The 26,691-nt window shown below is 44.3% G+C and overlaps 1 protein-coding gene and 1 long non-coding RNA gene across 2 annotated transcripts; one reads left to right on the top strand and one right to left on the bottom strand.

The window, feature by feature from the left end:
- Positions 1-325: 325 nt before the first annotated feature.
- On the bottom strand, positions 326-17,396 carry LOC119851028. The gene is made up of 3 exons (XR_005291105.1): positions 17,246-17,396; positions 2,482-2,540; positions 326-842 (listed from the first exon to the last, which is right to left on the bottom strand). It is a non-coding gene; the product is annotated as an uncharacterized LOC119851028 (long non-coding RNA).
- A 4,385-nt stretch (positions 17,397-21,781) lies between these two features.
- On the top strand, positions 21,782-25,654 carry LOC119851027 (prolactin-releasing peptide-like). Its single transcript, XM_038390187.2, has 2 exons — positions 21,782-21,956; positions 24,953-25,654. The coding sequence occupies exons 1-2, from the start codon at positions 21,803-21,805 to the stop codon at positions 25,135-25,137; spliced, it is 339 nt and encodes a 112-aa protein (XP_038246115.1). The 5' UTR covers positions 21,782-21,802; the 3' UTR covers positions 25,138-25,654.
- Positions 25,655-26,691: the final 1,037 nt, after the last annotated feature.

Raw genomic sequence — 26,691 nt, 5'->3', positions numbered from 1 at the left:
ATGTATGAAATTCATCCCTATGCAGAGGACCAGCACAAGCACCAAGCAGAGGGCTAAAATTTCACCCCCACCTTCATAAGTACACATTTCTTTATAAAGCAGTGAGTAACCCATGCAGATGGGAAAAAGTATACAAAATTTCCCTTCAAGAGAATTACTGTACCCCAAGCTCTTAAAACAAATATAATTAAAAAGCATTCTGATATGAAAGAACCAGTATTCCAGCTAGGAGAAGCTATATCTTTGCCCTGATACTTATGACTATCTGTATGTTTGCTCAGCGATCTTACTATCACTAGCCTGAAAATAATTCAAAGAGTTCCAGTCAAAGCAAAATCTTTATCACATTGAAAACAAAATTACTGTCATTTGGTTTACTTCTCTACTATTTGTATATCAGGAGTTAGAGGCTAGTTTGGGTTTGGGTTTTCTTCTTGTTTTCTTTTTCCTTTTCAATTTGGTTGGTAGCTAAACTGTTCATTCTTTTTAAAAACATAAAATTCAAGGCATATTGTAAAGCATGCATTTTTATTGATTCATGACAATTTTTGAGATTTCAAATTTTGTCCCAATTTGTGACAGATTTTTTTTAAAAAAATCTCAAAAATTCTCATGAATCTATTATTGAGTTCAGAGCTGAAGCTAACGTGACCCAAAGTTTGGGGTGGAGAGTGACATTTATGTTGTAGTTGGGGCCATTATAAAGACAGTCCTGAGCTGTGAAATTCAAATCCAGATCTAAACTTCCCGGATCACAGCACAAACTTCCGACAGGACAACTCACCAACCTCCATGACTCTTTCTGGTTTTGCACTTCGCCCATACTGTATCTCTCACTGGAGCTATGGGGAAATGGAAAATGCAATTTAATGGCTGTATATCAGAACCTGTGATGCATTTGTTTCTCTTCCTGGTATTTACTCTGGAGGGAAACATAGAGGTCTTAATCAGAGAACACTTTTGTAGGGTTTGATTGTAAAAAGTTGTGTGTAAGTGCATGCCTGCTGCCATATGCACACACACAGACACAGACACCAATCTTACTGGATATTTGGATATGGGAGATAAACTATGTTGGTTAAATTCCTATAGACATAATGTACAAATCATTTAATTTAATAGATCTTGATCCTGCAATTCTTATTCTTGGGAATAGTCCTTAGTCACCCAAAGATTCCCTTTTCAGTTGTAGGACTATTCATTTGATAAAAGATTACTCGTGTGTAAGAACATCACAAGCCAGTCCTATATTGTATGCCACCAAAACTTGCCAAACTCTTATGATGCCAGTCTTCTGTGAAAAAACATGGAAACTCAGCCAAAGACCACAAATATTGCTTGAACTAATGACCGTTGTTATTATTTAAAGAGAATTTTGTGGGAGTTAAAACTCCCAGACTGAATCTCAAAGGGTAAAATCCTCTAATATAACCAGAGGTTAGATGCAGCAGAGGTAGTAGCACTGAAAACTTCAACACAAAGCTCTACCACTTGGATCTATTTTGAGTTTTGAATGAAGCACTGTGTAGGCATTGTGCTGGCCTGCTGTACAGGGATGAATTTCACCCTAAAAGCAGAATGTGGCTCTATGATCTAAGTTCCCAGCAGGCTATCAAGTGCTGCACTTCAGGTGCCCTTCAGCCCACTGCCATGCAGCTCCTACCCTCTGCCTTGGAGCTGCTCCAGGGAGCCTCCTGCTTGCTATGCAGAGCAAGGGGGGAGAAGGGGTTATATCAGGGTGTCCCTCTCCCCCCAGCCCTGTATCCCATCTCTGCAGAGCAGGAAGGGAACGCGACCGGGCTCAGGAGTGGGACGGAGAGAGCTTGCTGCTGGCTGCTGCTGTTGTATCTGCTTTAAGTGCAGATCTACTTAAAAGGGCAAGGTACAGCAGCAAATCATAGGGCTGAAAAGAAACAGTAACGCTCAGGATTTTAGCAAGGCTCCACCATTTGGGGGGCGTTTTGCCATCATCTGAAATTCTGCACTTTAATTAAAACAATCCCTGAATTTCTATCTTTTTCCATTATGAATATAGAGTCATAACACTGTAAATTGATGTGTAAACATTAGAATGACAGTAACCTCCACAGAGCTGCCTCTGGTGGAGAGAGAGAGAGAAGACTAGGTCCTCTGTAGAATAAGAAAAAAAAAAAGGGCCCCTTTCAGTGAGGAATGCAGTCTGGGAGATGTGTTCTCCAACCCCTGATCCATGTTGCCCGGGAACGGGGGCAATGGCCTGACTTTTCTGTCGGCGTGCAGTTTCACGTCAGAGCTGTCAGCCAGCACTCCACATTTTGAGCATATGGATACTTAAAGTTTTAGTCCCCTGACTATAACTCAGAATGGGAGGAAGCCGCTCCACTTCTCCCAGAATTCAAGGGGATGATGTATATACACACTTCTTCCTCCTGTGCCTGTATATACACACTGGGGCTTTAAGGAAAAGCACCATATAGCATGAGAGTTAGCAATATTGATTACCTGAAGGATGCCCAGGGCAGCTGCAGTCCACTGGGGAGTCCTGCCAGGTTGTGAATGTACTAAAAAAGGACAATGCATATATCACTCATACACACAATCTTTCACACTCACCTCCCAACACATATTTGTATTATGGTTATTATTACTTCTTGGTACTTCCTGCAATGCACATATATTCTCTGTCATTTTATTTTTTTCAAAGTGCTAGTATTTGAGTTTTTTGACTAGTCTATACATTTCGTAATTTTTATTTCTCTCTCTTACGCTTAAATTTAATTCTTTGAATAGCGAGTTCTAAAATGCCTAATCTGTCCTGGCTGAAGTAATTATCCCTATGGTAACTTTTAAAAAAAAAATCTAGGTTTTTGTTTCTACTGGTGGCGCATATCCGCCTCAGTAATTTGGTGCACATAACAAAATTCATTCTACACATAGATGGAAAAAATTAGAGGGAATGGTGCTTGTGGTATAAAATATGCTTGTTATTAGTTTTTATTATTAAAACAGTGCCTAGAAACCACAACCATGATATTGTGCTGGGCACTGTTATGGGCACACAGGAAAGGACAATTCCTGCACCTGCCCAAACTTTTCTTTTGCAATATTTGGCACATTTATCTCATTTTATTGCATGCCTTTACATCTACAAGTTCCAGCTGCGATTGGAACCCCCATGTAACAAAATACTGTGTGGAAGGCTGTCTTACAAGATTTCCATCCAGGAGTGGAAATGCTGGAAATCTCACAAGAAATCTTGTTCTTGCAAGATGTCCAGTTTGATTTTGCAGAGTTGAGTGTTTTGAACAGTTTAATAAGCTTCAGATACCCATTCAAAACTTCTGGATTCTTAGGGCTTGTCTACACTACCACTTTTATAACAAAAAACACCTCCATCCCCCAAGCAACATAAGTTACACCAACAGGAGCATCAGTGTGGACAGTGTTATGTCAGCGCTGGCGGGAGAAGCTCTTCCGCCAACATAGCTACCACCACTCGTGGAGGTGGTTTGATTATGTCGATGGCAGAGCTGTTTCCTGTTGGCATAGAGTAGCTACGTGAGCAATCTTGCAGCAATGCAGCTGCATTGGTACAGCTGTGCTGCTGAAAACTTGCTAGTTTAGACATGGCCTTATCCAAACTCTAAACCTTTGGAGGTTCACTTATTGATGCTTACAAAGGTATATAGGAACATGAAGCCAGAGCGATTACTTCTGGTTTATCCACTAGATGGAGCTTGGCTCTCAAAAAACAAAAACATTCTTTAGCATGCTTCCTCTAGACATTAATAATGTTAATGAAATAACTGGATGTCCATGTCCAGAAGTAAAACAACAGATAATTACAGTCATATCCACTCAATTGAAAGTTTCCTATAGATCAAATCCTTTTGCACTACTTTTGCACTGTTCAAGCAGCCTATTAAGAATAATTTAACAATAAACTACGCCATCACCTCCATCAGGGCATCAAAGTCCATGACAGGAACTGGCTTCTACAGCTTGAAGAGAAAAGAGCCCGTAGGAAGCAAGCAGCTCCCAACCAAGATACATACATTTGCAATAACTGCCAAAGATCATGCAAATCTCAGATTGGACTAGTCAGTCACATGAGAATTTACAAACCATAGGCTGCAATTCCCACCCCCACATTCCCTCTGGTGGGTGGAGCCAAGCCAGCCCAGCCCTGCCCGCACTCCAGAAGCAAAGGGGTGGGGCAGGAGGTATAAGAGGCAGGCCCTTGAGCTCATTGGGAGGGAACCAGTAAAGGTGGTGGATGTTGCTAGCCTGCTGCAGGACTCTAGCCCTGCTACTGAGCCATGTAGCACCCTGCCCCCAGAGGGGGCTGAGTGTGGAGAGGAGCTGCTGGGATGGCTGTTTACCCAGGGGAGCCTGAGGACTCTCAGATGATGGAGATCTGACAATGGACTGCAGTAGGAAGTAGCCCAGGGAAACCAGACATCACTTAGAATATCAGGGTTGGAAGGGACCTCAGGAGGTCATCTAGTCCAACCCCCTGCTCAAAGCAGGATCAATCCCCAATTTTTGCACCAAATCCCTAAATGGCCTCCTCAAGGATTGAACTCACAACCCTGGGTTTAGCAGGCCAATGCACAATCAGTCTGGTTGTGCTGTCACATTGCGAGTCATTGTGTTCTGGTAGGATTCCTGCTGACCCCTGGTGGGACCATTTGCCACGGTTAGGGCCCTGGGCTGGGACCTGATGGAGTAGGGTGGGCCTGGGTCTCCTGGCCCCCTGCTACCACCTCCACTCTGGAGTGGTGTCCTACTCACCCGAGGCCTGTGTCTTGTGGGTTGGCTGTCTACCCTAGCCAGAAGTCTGGTCTAAAAGATTGCTCAGTGCTCTGCCCTGCCCAGGGGGTCAGAGCCCCAGACAGTATAAATTACTGGCTGCCCTGCCAAGAGGCTTGGGCTATAGACTGAGTGGTGCTTGGCCCTGCCCAAGGCGGCCGGAGCCCTAGCCTAATAATTAACTATCTGCTGGGTGAAGTAGTGAGACAGAGTGGCCTCCCTCTGAGCTTGGCAGGAGGGACAACTAAGGCCACTACAATTGCTTTATTCCATTGTAGCCAATATTTTTATATTTGCAGTGTAATTGAGTGCTGTATATGTTAAAATAACCATATGAAACATTGATTATTCCAGCCTTCCCACATCATTCTGTTTAGCACACAAGAACTGATTTAAAGCACCCTGGTTTGGTGTTTTCACTTTCAATTTGAGGAGGATCAGATCACTTACTGGAAATTCTGGGCCTAAATGAGGTTCAGTTTTTAATACTAATACTACAGAAAAGCTCACTCAAAAGTCCAAGCTAATTTACAACAACATTTTTGACATGGACTAGGAAGGCTGGAGAATCAAAAACTTGGAGAAACATGATAGGAAGTAAAAAAGAAAAAGGACTTGTGGCACCTTAGAGACTAACAAATTTATTTGAGCATAAGCTTTCGTGAGCTACAGCTCACTTCATCAGATGAATGCATCTGATGAAGTGAGCTGTAGCTCACGAAAGCTTATGCTCAAATAAATTTGTTAGTCTCTAAGGTGCCACAAGTCCTTTTTTTTTTTTTTTTGGCGAATACAGACTAACACGGCTGCTACTCTGAAACATGATAGGAAGTAGTCCAGGAAAGAGAGCAGTATTGTAGGTGTAGCCACACACCTTAACAGCTTGCTGTAGGGACCTGGACTGGAATCCAGAGTAGAGGGTGGGCTGGGGTTCTGCTATCATCTACTGTAGAGTAGTATTGCTGGGGGCAGCGAATGGGAAGATGTAGCCAGGGCAGTGGGTGTGAGGACTGCCTGATGCTGCTGATACAGAGAGACTTTGAAAGACCCCAATCCCCACAAAAGGGGAATTACAATATGACCTGGCCAGAGGGATGAGTCATGCAGAAGCTGCACTGTGACTGTGAGTGGGAGAAGAGCAGCAGACTGTGGAAGAGAAGGAAGGTCATGTTTGAACTCTACTGCCCTGCCCTCAGCTGACCATCATCCTCACCCCGTAAATTCCTTGAGGACTTTTGAAAGTCCCTTCCTGTTTCCTTGGTGATGTATGCAGTGGTCTCAGCGCCTCTTTCCAGGTGGCCATGCCTGCTCCACGCACCAGTCAATCCCCCGTTTAGAGCAATGCTGAGCTGCTGGTCCTCAGAGGAGGGTGTCCAGTCCCAGCTGTAGGAATTATGATACCTATGGACAGATTTCACTCATTCATTTCATTCATTCATTCAGATGAATGATAAAAAGGGGCCATGGCCGGGACACATTGAAGTGTAGAGTCAAAGTGAAGGAGTTGTGGAATGCCTACCACAAGGCGCGGGAGGCAAACGGCCATGCCAGTGCTGCGCCCACGAGCTGCTGGTTCTACTAAGAGCTGGACACGATACTCGACAGTGACCCCACCTCCACTGCAAAGGCTACTGTGGATACTTCGGTGGCTCGTGTGCCAGTCGAGAATGGTCCAAGCCAGGAGGAAGAAATGTTGGACAAGGAGGGGGAGGGGGACCCAGAGGATGACTCGGAGGTCAGAGATGCATGCAGCCAGGGGCTCTTCTCTACCCTGGAGGAGGCTAGCCAGTCACAGCAGTCTGATCTTGGTGCAGCACAAACAGGAGAGGAGGCCCCTGGTAAGTGGCTTTGATTTTGGGAATCGCTGAAGCAAGATGTTGTGGGCAGGAGGGTTGCAGAAAGCAGGCTTGCGTATGATGTGCATACCACTACATTCCTACTCTGAGCGGCAGAACAGGGTGTTGTTTGACTCCCTCACTTCATGGGAATCTGCCTCAGATCTCCAGGAAACTCTCATGGAGATCCTGGGCAAGCCACTGCTGCAGGTTTTTTGGCAGAGTTGCTTTGTTTCTTGCCCCATTAAGGGTAACTTTCCCACGCCACTCTACCGTCACTGTGGGGAGGACCATTGCTGCACACAGGCAAGCCACATAATGGCCAGGGCGGAAGCTGTAGTCTTGGAGAAGACCCTCCCTTGATTCCCTGCTCACCCTCAGCAGTGAGATCTTTCATAATGAACACAGCCTGTGGAAAATGTGGGAGAGCCAGCAATGTAGGGGATACCTGTCCACAAAGAGCCACGTGCCCGGTGTACAGTAGGGTCTGGGAACACTGATTTCCCCTGTCCGTGCAGTTACTCACCATTTGGGAGTCTTGTGGCTCATGTGTGCTTGCCTGGGGTCAGCCAGTTAGTGACAGGTATGTGAATAGTGGCTTTTTTTTTTTTTTTAAATCTGTGGTCTGTGGGATACAAACACTGCTTCTGTAAAATGTTGCATTTTGGCTTCACAGATACGACCTTGGGAGCCCAGCCTCCCTCTTTATTGCTGGCTAAACAGCTGTTCAGAATTAGAAAACTGCCACAAAGAACCAAGGAGACCTTTGTGCATGAGGTCATTATGCACTCCGTGGCTGAAAAAACAGGAACTGAAGGAGTGTCGGGACAGCAAGAAGAGGGACCAAAAGGAGAATGTGGCATGCCAGAATGAAGCCACAGAGCGGCTCTTAAACATTATGGAGCCCCAAGTGGACACACTCCAGGCACTGCTAGCACTGCAAACTGAGCAGCTCTGCAGCCGCCATCACAAAATTTTCCCATTCACCCCCCAGACACTGCCACCACACTTATCAACTTCCTGGCTTTGGTCTGTACCTGCGGCATTCCACTCCTCCCTCATCACAGTCCTGCACTCCAGCCTCCCAGTACCCACTGCACTCAACACCCGTCCCTCTGCAGTTTAGCCCTGCTGAAGTACAGTATTTGCTGTACTGTACTCTAAAGGAGAAGGTTGGCTATGATCCCTGGACATACACAAATCTTTAACTGTCCCTGGACCCCCATCTTCTCCTGGGACCCTCCCTTCCCCCATCCACTACAGTGCTGATGTTTTGGGGTTTTTTTGTCTCTCTCTTCCAGTTGTTTAATAAAACTGTTTTGAAAGCAATCTTTAGCCTGTTAATTGAAAGCAAACAGAGCCCAGCAAAGCAACAGGCAATTTTCTTAAACCTTCATAGTGCATCATCTGCACCAATCACCTCCTAGCATTACAAGCACTGCACTCCTAAGCATATCAACAAATATTAGTGGCTTTCAGCTTCAAATTGCTGCCCTAAGGCATTCCTGATTCTTATGGGCTTGAGCTGGGCCCCTCTAATAGCCCTGGTCTCTGGCTGTTCAAATTCAGCCTTCTGGTGCTGAGCCTCAGCAGTCCAGCCCTGAGTCAAGCTTTCACCCTTCCCTTCACAAATATTATGGTACGTTCAGCCCACAGCTATCAGCCAGGGTCCAGCCTCCCATATAGGCAGTGCCTGCGGGCCTTTTAACAGCCAAAAGCACACAAGTCATTCTGCATTTGCTCAGCCTGTTTGTCGAACCGCTCCTTGCTGCTGTCAAGGTGCCCAGGGTATGGTTTCATAAGCCACGGCATTAATGGGTAGGTGGGATCTCCCAGGATCACAATGGGCATTTTGACTTTCCCTACAGTGATCTTCTGATCCAGGAAGAAAGTCCCTGCTTGCAGCTTCCCGAACAGGCCAGTGTTCTGAAAGATACCAGAGTCCTGCACCTTTCCAACCATGGTAATCCACAAGCTCCTGGAGAACCATAGAGAAATACCCCTTCCAATTAATGTGCTCAGTGGCTAGGCAGTCTGGTGCCAGAATTGGAATGTGTGTGCCATCTATCACCCCCCTGCAGTTACGGAAGCCCATTTGTGCAAAGCCATCCCCAATGTCATGCAGGTTGCCCAGAGTCATGGTGTGATGAAGCAGGACTGTTCTTAATGTTTCCTCTGAATATTGTGGGGGTGCCTCAGTTTTCCCTATGCAGTTCTTAAGTATCTAGGTGGTGGGATAAGGGTGAATGATCATTGCAGAGCCCTAGAGGGCAGATATGTGCAGGTGTCTGGACACAGAGAATGGCCAACACACTGTTTCCTGGCAACTGATGGCCTGGGCCCTTCCCCCCTGCAAGGTGAGAGCTAAAGGGTTGGAGAACAAAGGAATCAGGTGACCTCCCGGCCCAGAAAGGGACAAAGCCCAGAGGAGGAGGAGCTGGTGGGGGATACAGTTTGGGGCTGGCTGGGGACATGGAGTGAAGTGCAGACGTGGTTGTCTGGCTCACTGCCCCCCAAAATGGACTCAGCTGACGGGTCCTGTTCTCTGCACCTACAAGCTCTGTTTTAGACCACGTTCTTGTCATCTAATAAACCTCTGTTTTACTGGCTGGCTGAGAGTCACATCTGACTGCAGAGTTGGGGTGCAGGACCCTCTGGCTTCCCCAGGACCCAGCCTGGGCGGACTCGCTGTGGGAAGCGCACGGAGGGGCAGAGAGGATACTGAATGCTCCGAGGTCAGACCCAGGAAGGTGGAAGTTGTGTGAGCTGTGTGTCCTGAAGCAGGCTGCTCACAGAAAGGAGACTTCCCCAGAGTCCTGTCTAGCTTCGTAGAGAGCAGTTCCAGAGCATTGCCCAGGAACTCCGTGACACATGGTCTTTCAGAGCAGGATGTGATTAAAGCTTCCATCAACACAAGTTTAATGCTCCAAACTGATTAGTGACCAATCAGTAGCAGTCTGGAGTAGCCAGCTTCCACAGTGCAATCGCCACACGCTTCTCCAATGGGAGGGAAGCTCTCATTCTCATGTCCTTGCACCATAGGGCTGGGGTGAGCTCATCACACAGTCCCATGAACGTGGCTTTCCTCAGCTGAAAGTTCTGCAGTCACTGCTCGTCATCCCAGACGTGCATGATGACGCGATCCCACCACTCAGTGCTTGTTTCCCAATCCCAAAAGCAGCATTCCACTGTGGTCACCACCTTCATGAACGCCACAAGCAATCTTATGTCATAGCAACTACGTGTGGCAAGATCAATGTTGCACTCCTCTTGCCTTTGTAGTTTAAGGAATAACTCCACTGCCATTCATGACGTCTTAGAGCGAGCAGCATACTGGTCGACAGTGCAGGATCCATCCCTGCAGCTTGAAGAGGCAGGGCGCGCAGTACACAAACCGTTGAAAGATGGCGCCAAATGTGGGTGGAAGCACAGGGATTGCTGGGATGTGAAGCAGTGCATCAGGCAGCATTGGGACAGGACCCAGAATGCCCCACGACCCCTCTCTGCCTTCCCACAACTCTTAGCGGCAGAAGATGAAGAGATGCTCTGTGGGATAGCTGCCCATAATGCACCATTCCAAATACCACAGCGAGTGCCACAAGTATGAACACGCTATTGCGCAGGCAGCTGACAGCGTGAACACACAACAGCGGTTTCCCTCAGAAAGCACTCAACTGCCGGCACTGTAAGTCTGCCAGTATAGACATACCCTAAATCGTTGTAGCCTAGCACAATCACTGACGCACCCCGAGTCTATTTGGCATTCAGTTTCCTGTTTGTGTGCTGATGTCTTGTCTTTGCCTCTGGTGCTATTATAAACTTTACAAGACATTTATTTTTTCTCTTTTACACTGTATTAATGTCACATCCCAACTCTCATCCTCTGAGTGACTGCTTGCTTCCTCAATACGATGCTTCCTCCCCCACGCTTTTTGCTCTTACTGTCTTTAAGCTTTGGCATAAGGATTTATCTTGCCACAATTATTGCATCACACCCCCATTTGTGGAGCATTTTCCATTATCTTGTTTCTCTCCACAATACCCACAGGCTTGTCTTTTGGATTTGTTTTTCTGTTTATTTGTGCATTTGCTTTTGCACAATTTCATGTATTTATCCTTGTATTTTCATGCTTTATATGTGCTACTTGGTGAATTATTTCTTATTCGCTGCATTTGGATGTGAACTTGTTCACTAACTTTCCATATGGCTACAGCTCTTAGTAAAGTTACTTTAGTTTTTTGAGCACTCATTTGAGCTCCTGCATCTTTCATCCCTCTTACTAATTATCATGAATTAGTTCATCACTTAAGATTTGAGGACTATATGAACCAACTGTTTTGCACAGTTTGGCAATATAGCAACCTATTGTTTTTCCAGATTCTTGATCAGTTATTGAAAAGATGTCTTTCCTATAAAACATTATGTAGTTTGGAAATGCTTTTGGAGCATTTCATGTGGGTATTCTTGGTCTGCTGCTGACATTCAGATGCTGTTGGAGCATGTGGCAATCTTTGCCCATTACAGATAATAAATGATTTTATTATTTTTAATCTAGCCCTGTCTGTAGGACTCCCTATTTCTCCAGTGGAGAGAGATTGGCCTGTAAGAAATCCATGTTCACCTAATCAGCTCTAGTTCTTATTGTTTTGTGATGTGGGCTCAAACTGTCAGCCCACAAGATGGGAAATCGTGCTTAAGTGGTCAAAACAGGAGTTGACAGCTGGAAATCGGAGCCCAAAGTCAAAGCCACGGTCAGCGCCTGAGTCAGAAGTCAGGAATTGGAGCTGAGGGTCAGAATTGGGTCACCTGGAGTGAGGCAAAGCTGGGTCTGAGGCAGAAGCAGAGCAGGAGCAAGGCTGGGAAACAAGCAAGCTGGGAGGGAATGCCTTGAGCAGTTGCTGAACTGCTGCTGCTGGGATTAAGATCAGATCTGTTGGTTCTTCCAACCAGTCAGGTCATGTAGCCAATCAGGCAGCCTGCTACAGACCAGCTGAACTCATTAAGTTGCAGTCCCTGATTCCTGACCGGTAGCTAGCCCAGACAGTGCATCATTCAGGCTTTATTCCTCCCTCCACATATACTGTTCTTTCTCATCAAGCATTTTTTGAAAGAAAAGTTCTCTAAGGCCCAGATCCACAAAGGTATTTAGACTTTATTGAAATCTATGGAATTTAGGATCCTAACTACCTTTTGTGGCTCTGGGCCCAAGTTCTTAAACATTACCCTATACGTAAGGTTTCAGAGTAGCAGCCGTGTTAGTCTGTATTCGCAAAAAGAAAAAGGAGTACTTGTGGCACCTTAGAGACTAACAAATTTATTTGAGCATAAGCTTTTGTGAGCAACAGCTCACTTCATCGGATGCATTTGTTAAATAAATTTGTTAGTCTCTAAGGTGCCACAAGTACTCCTATATGTAAGCATACTCTAAAATAATAATGCACCTGATTAAGAAGCTATCTATTGTAACAATTATGATGATTTGCCAGTATTCCATGTCCTGTCACTTACTAGAGTAAAGTCATTGGTCTTGTGACCTCATTGGAGTTAAGTCCTGGCTGCTGTGAGCCCGTTTGGTAACAGCAAGAGTGACTATTCTTTACAATTTCACAGTTGGGAACATAGAATAAAATCCAGACATGTCACACTCACATCAATGTTTAAATATATTTTCCAGTCATGCTATATAAAAATAATGAGATATTTTAAGAATCAATAGTTTTGTGGGGTTTTGGTCTTGAGTCATGCTACAGTTTCATGTCCTTTACGCTGATTTTACTTATTCAATAAAATGAATGGCCAAGCAAATGTGACTTGTGAAACCTTGTACCTGGAAAACAGCTATACAGATATTCCATTATTCCTCTGAGCTAGTGACCCTGCAGAAAACATGATTCTGGATGATCCACAAGCTTTTTCCATACTTTACCATTATTCCCAGAAGAACTATAGTCTGAAAGGGGCTCATTTCTTCTAAAAATCATATAAAAATGCCTGCATTCTGCGGATAAATAAAAGCCAAATTTATCCAACCTGGATGCCTAAAATTAGTATCCTAGATTCATAACTAGGCATCTAAATAGTAGCCTAATATTGTGATGCTCTGTACCTCGGGGGGGAACACCTTACAAACCCCATGTTCATCCTTATAAAAGGCTTGCGTCAGGCTGGATGTCTTCAGAAGGTTCATGATGCACTGAGTATTGTTGTTATAGTGATGTTATAGGTTATAATTTCATGTATATAGTTATGAGTCTGAAAATATATCCTCATGGTTTAAAGCAAGGCCAGACAAAGACTCTCCTGAAGCAGAGGGGCAATTCACACCTCATCAGGGCGTGGATGGGACAAATCCAGCCCAGCCTCCCAGGAACAAAGGACACTGGCCTAGGCAGCAACAAAAGAATCTGTTAGACTCTCCAGGGAGTCACCTCCCTTCCTTTGGTCAGTTTGGATGAGGTAATGCTCACCTGACTCTGAAGGGGGGGGACGCAAAGCAAAGAAAGGACGTAATAGAGGGGAGAGACATTTGCCATGTTCTTTCTCCCACCCACCCCCACATCTACAGACACCACTACCACCAAGTGACTGAAGCACTGATCAAAGGGGAGAGCCTGGCTGAAGAGCAACCAACCAGCCTGTGATGAGAAGCATCTAAGTTTGTAAGGGCACTGAAAGTGTTAATCAGCTTAGAATGCATTTTGCTTTTATTTCATTTGACCAAATCTGACTTGTTATGCTTTGACTTATAATCACTTAAAATCTATCTTTATAGTTAATAAAATTGTTTGTTTTTTCTACCTGAAGCAGGGTGTTTGGTTTGAAGCATGTCAGAGGCTCTCCTTGGGATAACCAGCCTGGTACATATCAATTTCTTTGTTAAATTGACGAACTCATATAAGCTTGCAGCGTCCAGCAGGCATAAATGGGCATTGCAAGACGGAGGTTCCTAGGGCTGTGTCTGGGACCGGAGATATTGGCTAGTGTCATTTGGTTGCAATTAGCAGGGAGCAGCTTATATGCCAGAGGCTGTGCGTGAACAGCCCAGGAGTGGGGGTTCTCACAGAAGAGCAGGGTAAGGCTGGCTCCTGGAGTCAAGGATTGGAGTGACCTAGCAGATCACCGGTCCAGATAACACCAGAGGGGAACATCACAAATATACAAAAGAGCAGAGCACATGCGGCTCCCACGGACTTCAGTGGGATTTGTGGGTGCTCAGCACCTCTAAGCATCAGGTCATTTTTATTTATGCACCTAAAAATGAATCCCAGATGAAATATTTTGGCTAAAGGCTGTGGGTGTCAAAAATATGCTCCTTTCCTATAGTTTACTGGCACTTGTGCCAGTAATTAATCTTCTTTTGGGAAATGCCTGAAGTATCTCTAGGTCTGGTCCCTGAACCTAAGTCACCCAGAGCCAACTTTCTATTTAGGGACATGACACCTATAATGAGGTCAATGATTTGACATCAAGAGGAGTTTTGCCTGCAATATTTGGCCTCTTGATTGAAACATGGTTAATTAATTGACTATTCCAGAACATTTTTAGTATATCCTTTCGCTATCATATCATGCTTGAAAGCAAGAAAATATGTGCACTTTAAACTGTAGCTCTCACATTAATAGGCATCATGTTATGTTGCATTTCACAGCAGTACATTAATTTGGATTACTACTTTACCAACTGGCATAGAAAGACAATAATACAATTTTGTATGGTAACTTTGACACAACTGGGGCATTCCTTGAGGTAACCAATGTCTTTGGTGCTATAGAATCCTAGAAATGTAGGATGGCAGGCTCAGCCCCCCTTCACTGAGTTCTATAATACAATTAGATAAAAATAGCAGAGGGGGGAAGAAATGAAGAGGTCGAAGCAGGATGGGGGCAGGGAGGAATAGATTAAAGAGAGACTCAACCAGGCAAAAGGATAAAGGAAGGCTGTTCTAGGAGCTAGGAGAAGTCCCCCACATCACCAGTGGCCCAATTGAGTAGAGAGAAACAGGAGGTCTGTAGTAAATGAACAGAAGTACAAAGGAGAGTGGCAAGAGAAAAGGTCTCTGAAGCAGAGTGAAGTAAAACCAGTGTTTGATTTGTCCTCTTTGTTGGTAAAAACTAAGAAGTGGATTCTTAGCATGCATGCACATAATTAGCAAGAGTGAAGAGTAGATACTGGCTCTTGAATACATTGATTTTTTTTTAATAGGAAATATTTCCCCTGTAATTTGAGGTTCAAAGTTAGTGCTCTAAAAAGAGGTAGTATAGGAGAGCATGTGTATGCATTATTGAGTGAGTCATGTTTAGAAAGAGCTGTTGAGGACTTGAAGTGTTTTTAATATTTTGTTGTAATCTTAGGCTGAATAAGATTTTAAACTTTAGATGAGGAGTGTGACAAGTTCATCCCAGGGCATCACTGAGACCCCTGACCCACCAGCCTGGGCTCCCTCTCACATTGTACTTCTGTGACAAGCTGCAAAGCCCCCCAGACTGCACTTTCACCAGCATTTATACAGGTAGGGACAAACCCAGCTGCAGTTACATGCAGGCTCTCCAACTAGCCCCTGAATAGAAAGGCTACAGCCAAGGCAACTCCCAGTTCTCCAAGCATGCACCCCTCTGGAGTATAAACCCAAAATTATACTGTCTTGTGCTACACAGGGAATTGTACAGCATAAGCTCATAAACTTTGTCCCCTTTCTCACTGGGGAGAGGAATATGCAACAGCCTTTGCCCCTTGCGCTATACTTCCCATACACTTCATTCCAACTCTCTGGTTTAGATAAACTTGTTTTTGCTTTAACTACAGAAGATAGATTTCAGTGATTCTGTGATCTATTGGCTGATTACCTATCAAATAAACACAAACTAAGATTAATATACTTAATAGATTGGATATGAATTAGCAGATTCTCACCCTAAGAGATGATACAAGCAGGCTGCAGATTCTTAAGGGGAAAACTGCACTTGCTTTACAGCTTGGAATCTCCACGTGTTTCAGGCTAGAAATCCCTTTAGCCTGGGTCCAGCTCTTTCCCCATTCCAGTCTCTGTTCCTCATGTGTTTCCAGGAGTTTTCTTGTGGGGGGGGGAGTGAAGAACACCAGTTGATGTCACTCCCTGCCTCATATAGCTTTTGCATAGGGCAAGAACCATTTGTTCCAAAGCTTGGTTCCCAGACCAGTCTGTGGAAAAATACTGACATCCCAAGATGGAGTCCAGCATTATATCACCTGGTCACGTGTCCTTGTAGAATCATAGCAGCCATTACTTCCAGGCTGTCTGGAGTGTTTTCAGGAAGGCTCACAAGTGGGAGATAAGCTTCTCCTAAGACCTATTGTTCTCCCTAATGGCTCATTGGGAAGGGCCTATTCAGGGCAAACAGCTATCTAGAGTACTTGTGGCACCTTAGAGACTAACAAATTTATTAGAGCATAAGCTTTTGTGAGCTACAGCTCACTTCATTGGATGCATTTGGTGGAAAAAACAGAGGGGAGATTGATATACACACACAGAGAACATGAAACAATGGGTTTATCATACACACTGTAAGGAGATGAAGTGAGCTGTAGCTCAAGAAAGCTTATGCTCTAATAAATTTGTTAGTCTCTAAGGTGCCACAAGTACTCCTTTTCTTTTTGCGAATACAGACTAACATGGCTGCTCCTCTGAAACCAGCTATCTAGAGTGAAAGCATCTTGCCTAGTGGGCGTTACCCAGTTGTAACTACATTTGGATACATAGTCAGTATTTATAACTTCAGATACAAAAACAATACATGCATACCAGCAGAATAATCACGTTCAGCAAATCATAACTTTTCCAATGACAACTCACATGACTTTTCTTGCATAAAATGCATCATTAGTCTATAACCATATCATAATTAGATTACTGAAGAATATGGGATGTAGTGTCACCAAGAGCATTTTGTGTGATCTCTCTAAATATCATAGCACGGGAGAAAGGAGCAACTCTGTTAATTGATTTAACATCTTGATTGAAGTTAGTGAAATGAACTGACACATAGTACTTTCCCTGTGTCAGATTATATCTGGTCACAGGTCACAACAGGGACCCAAGAATCAAAAAAGTGCATCTTTTAATATAGGCAGAAAAATGAGCAATAAGCAACAATACCCCAGCAGTAAAGCAAAAACACTTGTTTTCTTCCTATGTATATGCTATGGAAAACTTCTCTTTAATATACCATGGATTTCAATACTTAGCAAATGTGAGTTTTTTTTTCTTGTGTTAAAAGCACTCCTCCTGGCTAAATCTAGTTACTATATTCAATTGTTCTATTTACTCAGCTGATCAGCTTTGAAGCATTTTTAGAGAACAACTAAATCTCAGATCTCTGGCTCTCTGTGTGTACGTGTATAGATATATAATTCCACTTTAATAAATGAATAGCAGACTTTCTTACTCCACTCCTCTGCACATATTCACAATAGAACTAAGAATTTCAGGTATATGATTAAAATTTCTTCTGGCTGTGAAGCTCACAGGTAGCAAGGAACAGATTCAAAATGCCAAATTAGCCCATCTTTTTAACTGCAAACATTTTTAGCAACAAGCCCTAAGGTTAGTAATAGCATGCAGACTCTTGTATAAAAAACTTACCAGTTTCAGCATCACCAGGTGCCCACAAATTATCAAGGAAATACCTGCCTATTCAAACCCTGTTCAGAGAGTTGTATGTAAAACTTCAGTTTTGAAATCAAACATGGGCTTTACTTAAAAATAAATGGCGAGATCCTGAACACCACCGAGACTACTGCAGTGAGGACAGTGTCATACCAGTTTAATCAAGAAACACACTTGTAATAGCCTCACTGGAGAAATGACTGATGGACTCAGCTGATCCAGCAAGGATTGCCTTAACAATTCACTTCAGGATTTTGCTGATTTAAGACCCAAAAGCATAGGCTTAACTCTAAGGAGTGGGGAGTTGTCAGTTTCAGGCATTAACGTTCAGCAGGTGCGTGAGTGCTGCTCCGGGCTCCTCCCTAGGATGGGACCCGTGCCCCCCAGGCTGTTAAAGGAGGTTATTAGGCACTCACAGGTGAGTGAATAGCCACTGATGGGGGGGGGGGGAGATCGGCGCAGCGTGGTGGTTGCTGATCCCCGAGCGCTTGGTGGGAAGGCAGCTGAGCTTATTAACCCTTCCTCTGCCTAACGTGGGTAAGGGGCGCAAACCGCTCCAGAGCAGCGTCTCGCACAAAGGAGCAGCAGCGGTACGCAGGGGGGATCGGAGGGGATGATGGGATGGGCTCGGCTCGGCAGCACTGTCCTAGCGGTTTCCCCTCTGCTAGGTGACCTCGGGCAAGCGCTGAGGGCTGGAGGCTGCTGCCTGCCTCCCCCCCCGCAGGGCAGTTCCCCTGCGAAGTGCTTCCCAGGCACCTTGGGGGGGGGGGAGGAGCTCGCCTGCCGCTTTAGCCCCTGAGAGCCAGCGGTGGTAGCTCCATGGGGGGGGCGAAGGCGGAGTCCCCCACCCTAGTTGTCCTGGGGCGCCGGGAAGCCTGACAAAGCGCCCCCAGCCGTGCGCTGCATGAACGCCGCCCCCAGGGCTCGCTGGCCGCTAAGGGGACTCCACGAACGGCTCTTGCTCCGGTTGCTTTAAATGGTGCCCGGCCGACGCCCCCTCGGCTCTTCCCTCCCTCTCGCCAGCCCGACCCCCAGCTATAAGAGGCCCGGCTGCACCCCAGCTCCGGGCCTGCTTTCCCTGGGGAGCCGCCGCCGCCGCCGCCGGGGACAGGTGAGTGAGGCGGCCCCGGCCCCGGCCCCGGCCCCTGGCTCAGCTCGCCCCTGCGGGACCAAGCTGGAGCGCAGCGCGGGGCAGGGAGCTCCGCTTTCAGGGGGGGCTCTGCTGGGACAGGCGAGCCAAGCGCAAAGGCTGGGCCCGGGCGCTCAGAAGCGGGTGTAAGAGCGAAGGCAGAGCTGGGGGGGGGGGGGAGAAGTGGAAGGCGAGGGGGACTCGAGTCCCGACTCGGCCAGGGACTTGGGTAAGAGCCCAGCTGCCCTCTGCCTCAGTTTCCCCCCCCGCGTAAAGCGGGCCTGAGCCCCGCCCCACTGACCTCGGGTTTGGAGGAGTTGGCCCGGCACCCGCTGGCGCCGGCAGGAGAGCAGTGTTGCCCGAGCGCTTCCGAGTCCCGTTCCGGTAACAGTTTACTTTCCTTTACACAGTCTCATGCTAACTCCCAGTAACTGCTCCCCGTTCAGCTTTCACGATCTACCCTGTGCACGAGGTTTCCAGGCGGTGGCTGCCAGACGCCCCGGGCGAGCGTGTGCAGGGCACCCAGAAGCAGCAGCCGTTCCCATAAGGTCACTGGCTTCCCCCCGCTCTGGAGAAGGAAGGAAATGTGTTGCCACATCCGCGATCTCCCAGCTCGGCCGCTGTTCAGGGCGTAACACAGTTCTCCAGCCCGGCAGCTGATATTTGATCTTGTAGTTCACTGGAACGATTTCCTCCAAACTCATTTACTTGTTCTCCGGGAGACTTGGGCATCTCAGGGAGCAGAGCAATGGGGTCTGTTACAGCTGGCAGGCCAACATACCTAATGAAATACTCAGGGGTGACATGATTTCTCTCCTCAGTAACTAATACTCCTGGTTGGATTTAATGATGAACCGTTCACTCGGTTTATGTTAGGAGGAGGATGAGCATGGGGCTAAGGCATGGCTGGGACTAGAGAGCTCTGGGTTCATTTTTTCTAGTCCTACCAGAGACTCACTGGGGCACTTAAGCAAGCACTTGGTGCTGGATCCCGCAAGGTGCTAAGCATGACCTTGCTGAAGGAGCGTGCTTCCCCCTGATCACTGGGAGTTGAGTGTGCTCTGCACCTTGCAGGATCAAGTCAGTAGTCTTTCTGTGCTTCTGTATAATGGGGTTAATTGATTCCCCCGCAGGAAGGGAAGTAATAACTAGTATTCCGAGGCGCTGTCACTTGGTTATGGGGGTCATAGAAGTAACTACAGAGAAGTGTGTAGAAGAAATGCACTTCACTAAGATGGTGTCCGGATTAGGATTTCTTTTAAGAGTAAGTTTAATAAACAGCAGGCCTGTCAAGAGCTGTGCATTAGCCAGTCGGGCTGCTTGAATCCGAACACTAATTCTATAGAAATGTGCCGGAGAATTTGCATTACTCAGACAAGTATAAATGCCTTTGCTTTTTAAAAATCTTTTTCATTATATAGCAACAATGACCTAAATTCAGGGACTCTGCTGGGAATAAATCACTGTGAGGAAGCTGGTAAAGATGTACAAGCCGGACAGTTGTTAGTCCCCAAGAAATGTCCTACTTTGATATTTATTGCTTTAGTAATGTCCTGGGATCAAAGAGAGAGAGGGACTTCTTGTAATGTGACCTTTGGGAATCCACATTCTGGTTTTGCTACTTCTGGAGTCACTCCACAGATATACCCATGTAAATAAGTGACTGCAGAATTTGCCCCACAAAGTCTAATCCTCAGGAAGAGGCAGGATATTTCTAAACACATTTGCCTTTCTAGTTTTAGAGGCATTTGGCTGGATGAGAAGTATCCAGCAAATCTATTGATTACAGTGAGAATAATAGGTTTCAGAGTAGCAGCCGTGTTAGACTGTATTCACAAAAAAGAAAAGGAGTACTTGTGGCACCTTAGAGTAACAAATTTATTTGAGCACAAGCTTTCATGAGCTACAGCTCACTTCATCGGATGAGAATAATGCAGCTAAAAATTAAAGGTTGTTTAAAATGACCCATTAAAACACTCCTCTAAACTGTTATATGCTTGTTTCTCACTCAGTCTTAAATAACTGGCAATGTAAAAGTAAAACAACTACATTTTAAGGACAAGAGCCTTTGACTGTACAACTATTTTACTAAATAAAGTGAATAGAAATGCCCAAGTGCTTCAGACAATGAGCATTAGTTTACTGCACTGCATATTCTGCTTTGCACTTTGGTAGTACCTTGAATTTGAAATCTTAGGGTTCAATTGTATACTTAATGGAAATACTCTTATGAACTTTAATGGATGTGGAATCAAGTCCTTGGTGTTAAACTAAACTTTACTACGCCCCTATAAAGTAGATATTATCCTTGCTTCACAGACAGGAGAACTGAGGTACTGAAAGATTAAGTCCCAGATCTTCAAAGATACAGAGGCACTTAACGCCCATTGAAATCAATGGGAGTTAAGTCTCTAAGTACCTTTTGAGGATCTGGGCCTAAGTGACTTTCCCAAGATCTCAGAATGAGTGAATGTCATCGCTTGGAACAGAACCTAGAATTTCTTATGGTCTAGATCCTAATGTCTAGACTTTTTTTCCTCCTATTACTGCCCAGCTTTTGACCCTTAATGGCTGTAGAACTCCTCCTATATCAGGTAAGATTCCCAACAGTGCCCGGGGGGAAGTTTGCTTGACTAAGGACTGTAGGATCAATCCTTGGAAACGGTTTCATTTAACAAACCATAAGTTGGCACCTGGAAAGCTTTATTTCCTAAATAGAAGTTAGTTGCTGAACCAAATTTTAATTAAAATCTAAAAATGTCCTTTATAAATGCTACAAGATCAGGAGATAAAAACTGATATTTTGCACAGCAACATTCAGATACACATGGATGCATGTACTTAGCATTAGAGAGAACTAGAATGTGTTCCCATCATTTATGGGAATTTAGTCCTATTTAGATGATAAATACCCTGATAGTTAACATTTAATATTAGCATTTTTGTGCAAAGGAATGGTGGAAAATGATAAAATATGTATTTGTTAAAATATACGTTATACAGTGAGTGCTTTTACATACTACAGCGTACTGCGTCTCTGAAGCTCCTTAGTCATTGACTGACCAGTTCTCAATACCTCTGAGGGAGGTAAATGTTTCACCCATTGTCCTGGTAAGGAAGCTGCGGGAGATTGAGTGAGCTGCCTAAGGTCGCGTGACAAATCAGTGGCAGCACTGGGGACATCCTGGTTCCTAGTTCCCTGCTCTGTGGATTAGACCATGGTACCAATATTTCACTTTATTTTGAGATTTTTCAATAGCTGTTAGATGAATAGCTATATAATCAACATCCTAGTTATCAGCTGTTGGATATATATATTTTTAAAACTGATGCAATGTGTTTTAATCATGTAGTTTATACCATGTTCCCTTCTCTTCTCCCAGTGGCCTTGCAGTTGATCCATCATGTGGCATGCAGTGGCGGGGTCTCATAGCTCTTGCTGTTCACCTCAGCCCAAGCACTTAAAGCTGATCACAGTCTACATGCTGGTGCTGTTGGTATCACTCAGCTTTACGTCAGGCCAGCACAGATCGTTTAACCATCAGATAGACAACAGAAGTAAGCACTGACTTTCTGGCTTTTTTTTTTTTAAATGATCATTTTATTTTGTTCCCATACTGGCCACTGCTAGCCAGAGTCTCCCCTTACACCAATTTGACACAGTATAACGCCACTGGCTTCCACCGGGGGACTCCAGACTCAAATATGCATGGGTGAAATCAGATTCAGGTTGTGGGTCTCATGGGAAGTCCTGTCAGATGTGTGTATAATGTTAGAAAGATGTATGTAGTAGGGCCATGTTCTCCATCCTGGGGGCATTACTACTTATTGTGAATGGAATGAGGCTCTTTTATTACTCAGAGTCAAATAAAACATCTTCTGTCACAGAATTTTAAAAATGAAATCTAACGCACTGGGGAGAATTCATCTCCAGTATTCGAGTCATTGTAGTGTTTTGATGCCAGGCTAGATAAAGGACATTACCTCTTTTTCTATACTGGGCCACATTTAATCAGAGGGGCCATCCTGACAACACAGTTTTGAGACAAATTCCCTCCTCCACGATCCTGGGTAGAAAGGAGCAAAAAGTAATGGAAGGGGAATATTAGCTCCTAGGTATGTGCCCTTCTTCCCCCTGCCCCTCAGAATCCCCTCAGTGGGTCCTGTGTGGCCATAGGACTCTGGTCAGGGAGGAGGCTGGCCATGAGCAGGATGAGTGACAGGAATGGGTTCCTGCCACAGTATGTTCTCTACGCTTTAAAAAAATGTCCAGAGATTTTGGGAGCCTCAATATTTGGGTGCCCACTTGAGACAACTTAAAGAGCCTGTTCAGAAGGTGGATGCTCAGCACAGTCTGAAAATCAGGCCCCTTTAAGGTGTCAAGTTGGGCACTCCAAAATTAAGGTCTCTAATCCCATTTACATCACACATCTTTATGAAAAGTACCTTATATTTATGGAGCAACTTGTGGCCAACACGAAGGGAATTGTTTTGCTCTTCTCTCTCTCTTGTTAAAGAAGCAAAATGCCCCAACTCAGATTCTGCAGCTTTGCTTCAGGTCCTGCAGATTTTTGTATAAACTAGGAAATGCATTTGAAATTTATCACTTGCAATCTTGACATTTCTATGATATTCCTGGAATATCAGCCCCATCATTATGGCTCTGGTGGTGTCTTTATCAACACCTCTATAGATTTTTTTTTTTTGAATGTTTGCACTAACTAAAACTTGCCACTCTCCTGATACAATTAAAAAGAATTTGGATCTTAAAAATTACATGAAGCACAAGTGACCTGTATAAAAATGTGATCTGCACTACCCCTTCTCCCCCCCCAGATTAATTAGCAAAGGGTTGGATTTAATTCCCACCCACACTGCAGCTCAGTGTATTTACGAACCTTATTATGGGAACCAGGATACTCTTCAGCCATGTCTCTTGACAAAGGCTTTTCTAATGCAGCTCCTTCATAAAACATCACATTTATACAGGTCAACTGTATGGTTTTATTTTTGGGGTTTTTTTGTACATGCTAAAAACACTGATCTGTGATCAAAAATCAATTGGCTGCAGCTTCAGATATTTATTAGAGCTGGTCAAAAAATGGAATTTCTCTCTTGGGTACATCTGACATTTCAAAACTTGTTTTTGTTCTGAATCAGAATAAAAAATTAATCTCAAAATATTTAGTTTGTAATAGAATGCCTGACATTGCAACTTGGAAACATCAAAACTGCCTTTTTGAAATGTTTTAATGTCAACATTTAGTTCTGACAATGTTGAAACACGTTATGTTTTATATGAAGTTATTTAAGTTGAAACAAAACTAGTCGGAACAAAATGAGTCAAAACATACTCTATTTTGATTTTGAATTTTTGAAAATTTTTCCATCAAAATTGACATGCTCCCCTAAAATGTTCTGATTTCAACAACGCAGCATTTCCTTGAAAAACTTTTCATCAAATTTTTTCAACCAGCTTTTCACGTTTAGATTTAGGAAGGCCAATTTTGCAATCAATTCTATTTAATGTGGAAGGTCTTCACTGACTGCTTATCTGGCAAGATTAGTTGAATGCAATATTATGTAAATTATCCATTGGATGGAAAAGACTTGAAAACAAAATGGGTTTTACTCCACTAGGGGTGAAGTGAATTTAACACACACTCACACAGCTGATGCACCCATGCAAGAGGTAACTTACAATGAGCTAGCAACCTATGACTGAGGGGGTGTGGGGGTCACCTAAATTGTGGGCAAACACTAATATTGCCACCCTCCTTCAAGACTTCTGCTGAAGGAGGGCAGTTTTAAAATTGATCAGGGCTCTAGAAGAGTCCAGGAAGCAGTGACCTCTCAGATACACAAGTCAGTACATCCCCTGGTCTGAGCTAGCTTCCACAACTACAACCTTCCTCCCCAGTGGATTTTCCACCTCCAAGGCAGTGCTGATAGGAGCCGGTGCAGACCTAGGTCTGAATGCAGGTCAATAGTTTGCTTTGTGCATTGTAAGCACTAAATCAAGGCAAAGCTCCCAGGAGGTTTTGCCTGTATTAAAGAGAACAAAACCAAACTTTAGACTTATTTCAGTAGACATTTAATTGAATCATCTTGTCTTTGTACAGACACCCCCTCCCCCAAAAGAAAGCATGTGTCTGAGAGATGGCTATGATTTCTAGAAAAGTAGTGGCTACTTGTGCTGAAAATTACTTGCCTGCCACTTTGTCATTAGAGAAACCACCAAGGACCTTACTGAAGTCAATGGGAGCTTTGACTGAGTAAGATCTGCAGGTTGAGGCCCATAAACAGGGTGAAATTCTTTGATAGGAAAGATCTTGGCCGTACATGAATCCTTATCCTACAGATGGGGAATTCCCTTAAGAAATGTTTGGTGTTTAGGACTGTCAGGGTGCACTGTTGGTGATCCCTGGGTTTTTAAGGTGTATTATCCCTTTGAATGTTCTGACATTGTCCAGTAGATGTTGCTCTCAAGCTCAGTGCTATTCACTGATTGGCTCAGTGTGCACTTCTTCTTTACTGAATGTTTTGATTTCCAGGTCCTGAGATTGATCCGTTTTGGTATGTGGGACGTGGGGTCCGACCTATCGGCCGGTTTGGGAAAAGGCAGCTAAGGAGCAGCCACAAGAGCCTAAGGCCTGGGATCAGCAGCCTGGAGCTGACTGTGGATGCTTTGCAGGAGCAAGCTGCACTGGATGCAGAAGATGATGGTGGCTGGTGGTGATTCTCTTATCTGCAGTAACTAAACTCAGTTACTTCTCTCATTTGAATTGAATTCTCTCACTCCCCTCCCGACCTCCTCACATACACATTAAAACTCTGTTTTGGTTCTGCTTTTTGCCTACATGTCCTTTTGCCACATCTTTGGTTCATTTCCTTTTAAAAGAAGTGCTCTCAGGTGGAAAGATCCTAATTGAAAAGTGGTGCTGAATGCAAACTACGCTGTTCACACACTTCTTCTGCTCTAAACAAAGCATCTCTCTCCTCTTCCTCCCCTCCCCCCTCCCCCCCCACATAAACTAATGCCACTGTGAAGGTAGATCTGTGCAAGAACCAAAAGATTTTCATGCTTGGAATCAACTCTGTAAAAAAAACATGCTCTCAGTGTTAGCCTGCCAACAAACCTTTCTGTCATGTTTTGAAGTGAGTTGTTAATGCTGCTTAAAAGTAAATTATGGCTGGCTGAACTAAAACACATTCTCAGTAATCTCTTTACCAATATTAAATAGATATGAAATGTTTGCTTTTTGAGTATTTTCATACACAACACTGATGTGGTTGCGATGCATCTGTAATGGATTGGATTTATACACTGGACATTCCTGCCCCTTTAAAATGTCTATCTTACAGGGTGTACTCTATAAGCAGATAGGGGTTTTTTTTTTCTTTTTTTAAAAAAAGAAAAATATTCCTTTCTGACGGACAGAGTTAAAAAGGCCACAAGCTAGTTAAACTGTCAGGGTAGCTTTGTGCCCTCAGAGTACACATCACCACCCTCAGCAGCACCATGAGACCAAAGTGGGTGAAGCTGCTGGCTGATGTCCCTCTATAACAGTGGTTTTTAATCTGTGGTCTGCAGACCCTGTAGGGGTTTTCAGACTATGCCTAATATTTCTAAAGGGGTCTACACTGCCACTGGAAATCTTCTAAGGGTCTACAACTGGAAAAAGGCTGTTATGTGATTTTTCAATCTTTTAAGTGGGAAAGCTAAAAGTCACTGTCCAAGCATCATACCTAAAAAATGTATTCTATTACACTGGATTGCATAAATAATCCATGATTGCTTGATTAATGTGATCCATCGCTACACTGGTTAATTCAATAACTTGTAATTAGCATTGCTCATATAATTAAACACATTTAATCTCAATAAGCAACTCTTGCCACCAAAAATACATCAGATAACATTTATAAGCAGTTCTAAGTTGTAGCTCATCAAAAATACCCAACCATTCACTACTTAGCTAATGACCTAGAATTAAAATGTAGGTCCTGAAGCGTACTTCAGAAGACCGAGCTTGTGTGCATAGTTGTAGTCTTCATGAATCACTGCCAAAGTAGCAGTGGTTGACTTAATCACAGCACATAGTTTATCCAACTAACTTAATCCAGAGGCAGAAAAATAGGCTATTTTATTTTTACAGACTTGATTGTATTTTTCAGTTGTTTGTGTGAAGGAATTTGAGCCCCTGGGCTTGTTTGTAGACTGCTTGCTATGCAAATCCACTGTTTGTTGCTCATATGAGGTGTGACCCAAGTCACATATTATTGCAGTTAC

The sequence above is a fragment of the Dermochelys coriacea genome, chromosome 2 (genome assembly GCF_009764565.3).
Source record: "Dermochelys coriacea isolate rDerCor1 chromosome 2, rDerCor1.pri.v4, whole genome shotgun sequence".
Lineage (NCBI taxonomy): Eukaryota > Metazoa > Chordata > Testudines > Dermochelyidae > Dermochelys > Dermochelys coriacea.
The sequence above is the reverse complement of the archived record's forward strand: the minus strand, read 5'-3'. Positions and strand labels throughout refer to the sequence as shown.

Excerpts from the sequence above, each read along its gene's own strand:
- LOC119851027 (XM_038390187.2), top strand. The coding sequence starts at position 21,803 with ATGTGGCATGCAGTGGCGGGGTCTCATAGCTCTTGCTGTTCACCTCAG. Across the intron at positions 21,957-24,952 it reads CCATCAGATAGACAACAGAA|GTCCTGAGATTGATCCGTTT; the intron begins GTAAGCACTGAC and ends TTTGATTTCCAG.